The sequence below is a fragment of the Podarcis cretensis genome (genome assembly GCF_951804945.1).
Source record: "Podarcis cretensis genome assembly, chromosome: 5".
In the NCBI taxonomy this organism is placed as follows: domain Eukaryota; kingdom Metazoa; phylum Chordata; class Lepidosauria; order Squamata; family Lacertidae; genus Podarcis; species Podarcis cretensis.
Genome location: NC_137174.1, coordinates 20,832,823 through 20,845,125, shown reverse-complemented (window position 1 = coordinate 20,845,125; position 12,303 = coordinate 20,832,823). Strand labels below are relative to the sequence as shown.

The window sequence follows — 12,303 nt, the reverse complement described above, 5'->3', positions numbered from 1 at the left end:
GAGAAGGCTCAACAGAGCTAAATTTAAAGGACCTACTTTCCACGATAAACAGTTCTTCCATCAAACACTGCATTGAAGCTGCTACGGTTAATATGGAGAACAAGGTTTTTAAGCTTCTTTAAACTCCAGTCACTTACCAACTGCTGCTCCACAGGGGGTGGCACATCTTGATTAGCATAGACAATGGCAGGATTATAAAGGCTGAATACCACAGGATAGAAAACTTTCTTCCCTACAGAGACAGGAGAGATTCGTTACTACTTATGGGACATCTTTGGGCAGTAAAAAGCAGCTGCACGTTTCCTCTATTTTTTTTATTAAACAGTAATCCATCTAACCAGCAAAAGAAAAGAAAAAAGTCTGCCTCTTAAGACAGAGGCATGGGCTCAAAAAACCCATGTTATGCATCAATCACAGCACAAAGGGGGAATGGAACCAAGCATGCACAGCCAAATATTATATTTGGGTCTGGAACAAGAGCATCAAATAACCTGAGGAGTTAAAAGCAACAGTGTTCAAAATTATTCCTGACTGGAGGAGATCGTTCTGATGAAGGTAACTATAAACAAAACTTTCGAAAAGGGTCAAGCACTAGTACGTGAAAGACACATGACTCCTAACCTCAACACCCCTCTAAAATAAAAGGTATAGTCTTTGCCATTGCTGTAAATTTTGGCCCAATTCCAGACGTGGCTATTGCCAAGGGTGTTAGATAGTGATTAGAGTGTCACATCTTGGGGAGACCAAGATTTAATTCTTTTATTAAGTAGGATCTAATGAAGAGGTGCCAGTGCCAGTTTAAAAATGCACAGTGGGGTTGTCCCCTGCCTGTGGAGGTGCTGGGCAAGAGAAGATAGGTGACAGGAACATGGAAAACTGCTTAATCCAAGTGAGAACATTGGTCCATCTAGCTCATAACTGTTTACATGAGTGGCAGCAGCTTTCTGGTTTCAGACAGAAGACATTCCAGTGCTAATGGAAGATGTTGTGAGTTGAACTTGGGGGTCTTCTGCAGGCAGCGCTGAATGCTCTACCAGGTGGCCTATGCCACTCCACTATTTGAAGCTCAGTTCCCATCTTTGTTTTATACTCAAGTTTCCAGTCCCTAACAAATTATCTGCCCACACCTATCCCAGTGTTATGCTTTTCATGGTGGCCAGTGGGAACTATGCACGTGATGCATAGAGACAACATTCCTGTCTGTCCCCAGGATCTGGTATGTGGAGGAATCCTGCCTCTGAGCCATTTCATTCCATTTAACTACCATGGATGATAGCAGAGACTTCTATGGGAAGAGGACTGAGAAGCAGTATTGAGTAGAGCTGGTGGGACTTGCAACCCTCCCACTTTCCAGAAGCCTTGGCTGCCTCTGCTGACTTTAGGAACCTAGTGTGAACATACCTGGCTCAGCATTCAAGCGGCAGCTGTTTAAGAACTCAGCTGTGAAATAAATATCAACATCGCAGAAGAACATCAAGACCTCGCCCTTTTCCCAGGCTCTGGCACCCACATCTAGTCCCCGACCACGATTGAATTCCTCATTCAAAGAAACCAGGGTGTAATTATGAAAGTTAGCCTCTCTAAGAAAAAAAAAGAGGGGTGGGGACATAGGAAAAGAGTGATGTTAAAATGTTCAGTTCATGACACATCAGCTTCAGCTTGGCAAACTATGTTTCATACACAGCCTGGGCTCTATCTCTTTTATGGAATAGGTTTTGCACTTATGGGTGCTGCCAATTGGGATATGTTTCTGCTGGATTCTGTCAGAAGCAAGGGCAACTAGTTGACAAATTAGAGTGTTATCTGTAGTGGCACTTGAACTCTAGAACTCTTAATGCCTTTTTTGCAAGTCAATAAGTTTTAAGCTTTATTTTCTATATTCTGCTCCAGGTAAAAAGAGTTTCTCCCAGATATGAAACAGAACTATATAAGATCAAGATGGTAGCAAGATTTCACTTCTACCACTAAATTGAATAGTTTTAAGGAAACCTTGAAATACCTTGCCTGCAATAAGTTTGCTGTAAATTACCACTCTCCCCCCCCCAAAAAAAACCCCCAGTTTACCAATGTAGATGTATTTTGAACACAGAACCATAAACACATATGGAAGTCTCTGAGCGCTTATCAGCATCCTCTATTTTGTCATTTAAAATCTCCTACTGGCATAGGATATTTTTATGCTTTAAAAAAATTGCCACATCAGCAAATCTTAGAGCTACCACAGATTTTTGTTCAAAAAAGCTATCTAATAGTTACATGAATTCAGCGAATATAGAGAACAAACATATCCCCAGTACTGTCATTGTGAACTATTTCCCCCAGAAATGCCAACCTGGCCTCAACACTACTAGAGGTGACATCTTTTTAGAAACTGCTTAGAGACTGCTCTGGTATTAAGCAGTATACAGCTATTTGAAATAAAGAAACAGCTGTTTTGGAAAGCTTTTGGTAATGGCTGATTCTATTATTTCTGCTGCTGCTGAGTTTGGGGTCTTTTCCCCCTCTGGTTGTTGCTTTTTTAAACAAAGGCTGTTTATTCTTATGTGAGGCTTTTGCATTAATTTGTGTTTGTTGTGGTTTGTTGCAATGTGTTTTCTTGTAAAGGAACAGTAGGATATTGATTTTGCTAAAAAATAAATTCAGAAAAATAAAAACTTTGCTACTCAGTCACTAAAATGCAAAGTGATAACATTGCATGGGCTTCTCTGAAGGTTTTCTACTCACCCCAGCCAGTCATCAAAACCCTTTGCCTTATCTGGGGGAAGCATTATACCAGCACCTCATTAAGACAAATTTAAACAGCTAATTGCTGCTTTGTTTTTTACATAATCAAAAGTTTGAACTTTTCCAACTCACCTAGCAACTGATTCTAAGATGCTCTTGACGTCAGAAAGCCCCTCATGTCCAAAATATACAACTGTGAGGTGAATCCGCTTGTCTTGGTTAATGCACACTTCCCTGGAGAAGCAAAACAAGTATTTGGTATTGCAATAGCTTAACAAGGGGTTTTGTAATTTAAAATAGCAAATATTGCATACTGGATTTGTTCCATTTACAAATACATTTACCTACTGCATCCTAGAAACCAATCTGACCAAATTAATCACTAAGTCTGGAATACCAGGCTTATAGGTGTGTTGTCCATTATAAATGAATGCTGCAGTTCATTCATCCTTTGTGCCTTCTTCCCATTAGTGCTTCTTGAGATGTGGCTAGTGTTTAATCCATAGCACATCAGGTACCAAATGCTCCAGCAATCTATGGTCACATTTTGCACACTAGCCTATATTGGCAAAAAAGCATCTCAGATTTTAAACTGAGAAGTTGCTTCTCCAAACTGGAACTACCAGTGTTCTATAATACCACTAAGCGTTATAGCTGATTGGAAGATTCACTGTATTTGCCTTCTACTGTAGAACATGACTACATAGGATTGGTATAGGGCCTAGTTTCTGAAGCACTTACCTGAAGTTTTGCATGAACTGTGCAAAAACCTCCGTCCTTCCAGCAAGGGGAACAATAATGTTTATTATTGACCTGGAGATGTCAACAGTTTCACTCTTCACTTTCATTAGGGGCCCAAATGGACGAAACAGTGTGACATGCCTGTACTCCATATCATCTGCCTTCTTGTAGAACAGTTCATATTGTGTCCCTTTGTCTCTCTCAGTACGGTAATAACCTTAGGAACAATTTACAGGAGGAACTGATTCAGTCACAGACTTTAAACTCGGTGACAAATTCCACTGCTTCAGGAATTACTATGCATTGTGAGGAGAGTGTCAATATTCAGGATGGTGCTCAGCCAGGTACATTATTATGTAGAAAAACAAACAAACTCAGCTGTCAAGATTGAAAATGTGAAAGGAACTCCAGAGCACAATCTTCTCATATATAAAACCCAGATTCAACCCCTCGTAATTCCACTTAAAATATTTCAAGTACCAAGATGAGGAAAAGACCTTAGCCAAATGCTAGACAAGCTGCTGCAAGTCACAGCAGATGGAACAATGATCTGATTCTACAAGGCAGTTCCTTAACTATTTCTGCAACAAAAGCACCAACCCAAGCGTGTCTCTTATTCTCAAAATGCTAGCCAAGTTGTAAATTGCACTTTTGCAGGGAGAGGGGGCAGAGAAAGAGAGAGAGAGAGAGAGAGAGAGAGAGAGAGAGAGAGAGAGAGAGACTGCAGTAACCAATGTTCAAAATGAAAATCAGACTCCTGCCTTCATTATCTATTGTAGAATTTTATTGACAGATTAAGATGCTTAGTAGGTCAAGTCCTACACTAAGCAGCAGATGACTTGGCTTGACTGTGTTAAGCTGCGACTGATCCTTCTTCAAGAAGATCAATACTTTAAAATCAGCTGGCTGACTTTCATAGAACAAATTTGTACTCATTTAAGTCTAACCTGCTTCTTGGCAACATCAGGCTCTCAAGAAGGCTTTCATTATAAGCTTTCATTATAATTACTACCCAATACAGTTTTTATAAAAGTATCCGTTATAGAGATGGGAGACACAGAGGCATACCAAAAAACGAACGTGTTTGCATTAGGGGATGTTCTGAAGTAGAGAACCTTCTTGCACTGTCCCCTATATAATGATGCAAGAAAAATATTTTTAGTACCTATAATGACAAGGTCCCCTGGCCAGAACACCTCTGACATGATTTTATATCTCCTCGCAGACACAGATAAGTATGTGACCTGGCATGTAGCACTTTTTGCAACTGCTGCTAGGAAAATTAGAGCAAATTATATAGCCAAGATAGCCATTAACTGTAAAGGAGATGAATTTATTTGATCCTATCTATCTACCTCAGGCTATGCTCTATCTTTGTCACCAAACTCTGAGTATAAATTGCACACTGTATTAATTGACATTGTTTTTAACCTTAGTGGCCATGTGATGATTTTAGCTTATGAATTTTATTGTTTATTGTCTTGATTTGTACATTGGGGTATTTTTATAGCTCTGTTTAGAGTATGTAATGTTTTGATAATATAAATGTTTTAAGTCTTTTTTATCAATTCAGTATATTTTCTTTTAATTGTCAAATAATTCTGTGTACATTGCGGCAGCCTTTGGCTATGTGCAATAAAACTGACTGAGACTGAGACCATTGGTAATCTTTGATTTAGCAATTGAAACGACCATTCCCAATTTCTCTTTGAAAAAGAAAAAAGATGCTAATTCTTTAGGCTTATCAAAGGCTAAGTGTACATAATTCATCCAGGGTTTTTTTTTGGGGGGAGGGAGAAGCAGAAGGTGCAAAGGAATAAGTACTAGAAAGCATTATCATTTTTTCCCCTCTAAATCGTTCCCATATCCTTAATGTAATCTGCCAGCATTTAGAAGTCCTGCACTAAAGGATGTCAAATTTGGCAAACACTGACAATAAACTTGTATTGCCTCCAAAGAGCAAATATGCATTACAGAAACCAAATAGTAGCAAACTATTTCCATAGCTGGACTCAAAAAATGCCCATTGCAGGAGGTAAATAATTTTCTCTCCATCAATTTCCTTGATAGAAAATGAACTGTGGTAGATCTAATTAAAACAAACACTATTGTCATTGCAGAATTTTTTATAAATGCTGCTCAAAGTGAAAATTTTGAGTTACATATTTGCTTAACTGGAAAGGATCAAAAGGGTAAGTTTAAGGGAACAGTTTTTCATAGAGCTGTGCAAAAACAGCCTCTCTAAAATTTATATCGTATTTATCAGCGGCGAAGCTAGGATGACAGTTTTGCCAAATATTTTCCAGGGAACTACTGGAAGAAAAAAGGTTTTATTTTATTTTATTTATTTATTGTATTCCACCCTACATCCGCAGAGTTCAGCGCAGTTCACAAATTAAAAATACAAGATAAAAACACAAAATACACAATAAAAGCAAGAAGGGAAAAAACCTAATAAGAATAATGCTAGGTCAGGTCAATGGCCCATTCAGTCCAGCATCCTGTTCTCAGTGACCAACCAAATGCCTGTGGGAAACACACAAGCAGTCAATATGCACACATTCTCCAAGGCCTGTTGAAGATTATGCACATTGACCAGGAAATGTGCAGTATTCCCTCTTGATAGAAGCATTATATGCACATTCTCCATGAAGCCAAGTGAACGTGCACAATGACTAGCTGTCTTGCACATTAACCGTTTGACAGGGCTAGGAAAATTTGCTTTCGAAATATATCATAATATATCGCCAGCTAAAACTTGCGATATCCCAATATATTACGATGTTGGAAAGGAGGCAGGGAGGTAGGAGGCAGTTGCCGGCCATGCAGATGATCAGCGTCACTGTGCACAGCTCCTGCTGCTTCCTGGCAACAAGGCCAGGCGGGCAGCGTTGTTCCGAGAGGAGCACTTCAGCCGGGGCACCGCGTGACACTGCAAACACAAACACAGGGATTCCTGCTCCAAAATTCTGGAATCACTCTTGCGATTTTAACTTTAAACAGGTTTCCAGGCAATATATCAATACATCACCCAGGCCTACTGCTCAACTTACATTCCACTTATCACCCCTCCACACACACACAATTTCTAGTTAATAGTAAACATATAACAATAATGCGGCAAACACTATACAGTGGTACCTCTGGATACGAACAGGATCTGTTCCGGATCCCCGTTTGCATCCTGAAGTGAACACAACCTGTGCCTGCATGTCGCAATTCGCCACTTCCGCACATGCACGTGATGTCATTTTGCCCATCTGCACATGTGCGAGCGGCGAAACCCGGAAGTAACGCATGCCGTTACTTCCGGGTCGCCACGGAGTGCAACCCAAAAGCGCTCAACCTGAAGCATATTTAACCCAAGGTATGACTGTACAACATTAATGATTAAAAACCCAAATGGAATAAGAATAAAGATAACACCTGTCTTTCTGTACTGGTAGTTTGAAAGTGTTAAGATACCTGAAGGCTGCAATACTATACAAGTATCCCCTGGACTAAGTCCCACAGAAGTCCAGTGCACAGCTGTCAAGTAAATATGCATAGCATAGGGCTGAAGGTGGGGAGAAACACCCAGAGTTAGCAGAGATTGTCAGAAGATTATAATTCTCTAAGAGCAAACAGAGTTATCATGCATAGCTGCTAGAGAATTAATTACCAGTCCTACGTAGATTTTTACAGATCCCATCAAGACTAATGATGTCAAAGCTCTGCTCAGCTACTCAGTCCACTGAGGACTAGGTCACCATGCCCCTACCAAAAATAATTTAAGAGTCTGAAAATAGGCTGCATTCAGACCTCTTAACAGACGTTTCTGAAAAAATAACTTCTGGATTTCTATCTCTTGCTTTTATGCTGAAATGGCATTTGTGAAGAAAAATCCAGAAACTGCTATGTTGCAAACTACCATTCAAAACTACATCCCATCTCCAATGTCTGAGCTTGCAGTTTGGCAAAGCTCATGATTTACTGACATCACCTGAACCGGGGTTCATCTTAAGAGTCCGTTATGTGTCCCTTTCACTAACACTCAAATCAGCTATTCTAACAGTATGAAGACTTTGTTTCTGCTCCTAATATTTCTTAGAAACTTATCAGCCTGCCCCAAACACAAATAACTTGTGCAATTGCCAAGACCGCCTAATTAAAAATGGCCACAATTTACCTCCACAATGTATGCTCGGTTCTGCTGCAATATACTATGCTAATTCATTCACTGCCATTTAAGGAATATTAATTTTTCTACATAATCTGAACGGACAAATTTTAAATGTGTATATCCAGTTTCCTGTAGAATATGTACAATGCTATCAATGTGCATGTGCTTACGGTCGTAGGAAGGTGTCTGAAAGGTGAGACGGGTGGGCATTGTGCAGCCTTTCATTGTGGGAGCACCCTTATTTCTAGAGGAGCTGGGAGGGCCCTTGCAAGCATGCATATACGAGTTTCACTCAGGGTCAGCGGCACCTGTGACACAACTGATCTTGTGCCGCCTGTTTGTCTGACTGCTGCTGCCAGGCAGGCGGCACGAGATCAGTCGTGTCAAAGGTGTCGCTGACCCTGCTGCCGCATAGCAGCTCAATACAATACGCTTAGGCAGCTTCAGTGGCGGGAGCCTGGCACCCCCCAGAATTTGGCACCCAGGTGCCCCAAACCCCTTGCACTCCTGGGTAAAGATGGCCCTGCTCAAAACACATCAGAAATTTAAAAGCAGGCAAAAAACTACTGGTATGCATTGAAAACTATCAGCAGTCCAGTTATTTCCATGTTTATTTCTCAAGGTTAACTGTAATATTTATATCAAACTCTTTTGTACAGTAAACTTGTTATGACAGGATGGCTGAATCAGCAAATAAAATAAAACTGATATGTTTTCAGGATGTGATGGTTTCCAGCTTCAACCAGGCAAGCTGCAAACTTATCAACCGGTTTATCATTTTTGAACCCACACCAAGTAACATGGTAGTCTTGGTAATCAAGAGTATTCATCAGGGGGAAATGACAATGCTAAATGGCTGTTAAAACTGAATGGGTCCAAGTGAGCAATGAACTCTTAAAGTATTTTACACCCAAGAGTTTATAAACAAATTTGCCAGAGAGATTGCAAACATTTCTGGAAAAAACCAAAAACATCACCCAACACTCTTTGCAACAGAGTGGTTCACTGACTAATCCCTAGGCTATTTTTCCATGAAGGATACAACTACACAGGGAAGTGAGTTTTGGAAAAACCAACAGCAGCAATAACTCTTCCCTATCCATGATTATTTCCATCATACATTGCACTCAATTTATCTGGTTTAGTAGCTAACAGGGGAAAGAACAAATACCTCATCCCAATGTTTGCTCGCCTGCTCAAGTGGCAGTCTATGTTTTGCCACAAGTTCTGCCTGTACTACTGGAATTATTGAGGCCTTCCTACTGCTCAAATGATTCCTGTCCTCCTCCCCCTTGCTGATTATTCTCGTTTCTTCTGTGTTTTGTTTTCCTTTTTTTATAAAAAAAAATGGGGCATTTTTGGATGGAGCGAACTCTGCAATTTTCTGGCTTTATCGTATGACTTAAAGAATGCCACTAGCCATTATTGTAAAATGGCTGGGAATTTCAGGTGTTGTAATGGCCAAATTAGAAACAACAACTTTATTCTGAGGCTGAGTGAAACAAATTATTTGACAATGCAACTAAAACCTGCTTATAAGTTCAAAAATCAGTAATATTGCATTCTGCTGGTGGTGATGGGGGAAATCCATAGCAATTAACTCTTGAATGGAGTCTGGGTGCATCTAGCCAAATTCTCAGGGGTGTTTTTTTTTCTTGTTGAGTAGTTTGAGTGGACACAGGTTAGCCTACCTGCTGCTATCGTGTTATACATACTGGCATCACTGCATTTACAGTTACAACTCCCAAAGAACTTCAAACCCTAATTCTGTTGAGATCTCATGGTTTAACCTGCATTCGGTTTCTCCATATCATTAGACAGTCACAGTTAAGTGATAATAATTTTAATTGTGCATGGGTATTTTAACAACTGCAACTGTCTGCTTACTGAAAATTTTAAAACCTAAATATTCTGATAAAGATGCCAATTTTGATTTTTTTTTTTTTAAAAATGCTTTAGGTTACTGTTACTTGCCATTGTGACGTGTGTTTGTAATGTGCACAGTTCTTAAGAGTTAAACATTTGTGATCAACCCCTAAAAGTGCTTTTAAGTATAGAATCATAGAACTGTAGTTGTTCTACTGCTGAACAACTCTTATTTAAAATTCATTTAAAAAAAAAAAAAAGAACAAGGCAAGAATTACAAGTGAAGCAGTTGAATTTGTCTGGAAAACTACTTCATTTGTTGATGCAAGCTAACCAGGCAACAATTTTATGAAGTGAGCAGATATACAAGATACTGAAACCACCAAAGGGAACAGAATATTAAGAGGGGAAGATTGGTTGCCATAGTTGCTCAGTTCTGACCAAAAAAAGTCTTCTGTTGGCTTGCCAGAAAAAGTTTAGTCAATGCTATTTCCTCATCTTATAAACTGCAGACTAACTGCCTTAAAAAAAAGAAGAAGAAATGTACCGAAAAGAGGCGATGCAGCATTACTGCGGCCAGCTACTAACCTACTCTAATGATTTACTGCCCAGAGTGATTTTCCTTTAAGTGTTGCAGAATGATTCAACAGCAACTATAACCCAACAGAGAAGACACGTGGCCATGAAGAGAACATGATCACTTTGTTCTGAAGGCATTGCTCTTAAGGGAAATGCATATGTAAAAGTCTTGGTATTTACAGAGTGCTCTGTGGGTATTCAAAGCACTTCACATACATTATGTATAATTCAACAATATGCCAACATGGGCACCTTCATGGAGCAAACAAATTATCAAGACCTGAAGATTGAGATAGCAATTCACAAAACTGCACAAGTACACATGATGACAGAGACAAAGCAGGTGCATAAAAAAAGAGCAGTACTTACCACTGTGGTGCAATTTCTTGAAAATGACAGTCTCAAGGCAATCTTAGACATGAACATTTTCAATAAGTCTTAGAAATCATTGCCATATTTTTGACCGCATTTTGGAAACAATGACACAGCATCCAAAAGAAAAAGAAAAACCTTTTTTTTCTGCCTGAAGAATTAGCAATGAAGTGAAACCATCATTGTTAAGTTTCTTAGAGCCTAAGAATAATGAACTGCAAAGATTCCTAAACAAGTGAATGTATTCATGCGCCAGTCAAGGGTGGTCACAGCAGTTTTCTACGTTTGGGGGCACACTGTGTACTGGTTTGAAAACTCAGCTGAGAAGTTTCAAGTACACCCAGTCTGGGATCGCTAATATGTGTTCCACCAGACTACTCTAAAAATGCTGAGTACTGCATGTAACTTATTACCCCCATTACAGGACTATACCGCAGCCTGAGACATACTGAAGTACTCCTGCCAACTTGTGATTTAAAAAATATGCCATCTGTTACTGGACTGGTGGAAAGTGGACAGGGGTGGGGGAAGAAGGCAAGAGTATGGAGCTGCTGTCTATGGGGGGAGGGGGATATTTAACCCCTGTACAGTACTTCAATATTTACCTGGTTTTAGTTCTATGCTGAAATCTGTCCTCCCAATTTCTCAAAGGTTTTCTTCTCTGAGAAAAGACTTCTATTTTTTTCTGCCTCATTCCCAGGGCACTTGAGAATTCCTTTAGAAGTTTGCTATGTGCAGGGTTTTGAGTTTGCCTCATCGTTGCAAGGTGGCCAAGGACACTGTAGGGGCTTTTTATTTCTGAGTGTCTTCCCTTTCATCCTACAGATCATTAGGTTGCCAAGAAGGGATTGTTGCCCCCTGGCTGAAAAAGGTTCCCCCACTTCTGGAGCACACAGTGCTAAGCTAGATGGATCAATGCTCTGACACGGTATGAAGTGGCCTCCTATAAATCAGATGCCAAAATACTGAATGAGTAAGCAATATATTATATACATATGCAATAATTGGCAGCCCTGCACACCAGAGAAGATGCAACCCACCAGCTACTGGACAATTCCCCCTTGTTTTTAAACCATGGTAGGCAGGGAATAAACCCTCAGGTAGTTTACTGAGCTCCTGGTAGTCCAACACATATGACAGTGATACACCACAAGTTGTGCATGCAAAACAGAATGCTGAGACTTCAGGCCAGTCAGATTATTTTTTTGGGGGGGAGGGGGACTCGAACACACAAAAGTGTAAAGCTTATGACATATGTTCATCAGGTAGGGGAGTGTGTTATTGATAGTCTCCTTTAAATAACGACAGCAACAGAGTTAAATTTGGAATTGTAAAAGTTGATCCAAAAATGAATAATGATTTAAGGTCTTTGTTTGTTTTTGTTTTTCATTTTTTAACCCTCAAATGGACTACTTAGCTGGCAGCTGTCAAATCTGCACCATTCCAACTGCTTCATGCAAATTTACACCATATAAATGATCTGGTTCTAACCATTGTTCATTTTCTTGAGCAATAATATAATGCTTCTTCTCTACACACACATAGGCATAACATGAAACACATCATGTTTCACATCCAATTCATGATTCATATCCAATGCCCTTTTAAAATGAGGGTTGGATTTTTTTGGGATGGGGTGTTATTGGGTTGCTTTTGTTTTTATTTTGATGTTTTTTATATTGTGATTTTATCCTGTGAACTGCCTTGTGACCTGAAGGTATATAGGATGGTATACAAATTTAATAAATAAGTAATTATATAAATAAATCACAAACACTAGGCCAGTAACTATTTCCTGCTTTGATGGAGTATCTGGATTTCTGTTGTAGTTATCATTAATCCTTAAATTCGCAACAGAG

General features: G+C 39.6%; 1 protein-coding gene across 1 annotated transcript in view; it reads right to left on the bottom strand.

Moving 5' to 3' along the window:
* Positions 1–12,303, bottom strand: part of CSGALNACT2 (chondroitin sulfate N-acetylgalactosaminyltransferase 2) — a 34,050-nt gene that overhangs the window by 6,564 nt on the left and 15,183 nt on the right. Inside the window, exons 3-6 of the mRNA XM_079975696.1 lie at positions 3,466–3,682; positions 2,857–2,958; positions 1,402–1,580; positions 138–232 (exon numbers count right to left, since the gene is read on the bottom strand). Of these exons, the coding sequence (XP_079831822.1) occupies positions 138–232; positions 1,402–1,580; positions 2,857–2,958; positions 3,466–3,682 (593 nt within the window). The remainder of the gene's footprint in view (positions 1–137; positions 233–1,401; positions 1,581–2,856; positions 2,959–3,465; positions 3,683–12,303) is intronic.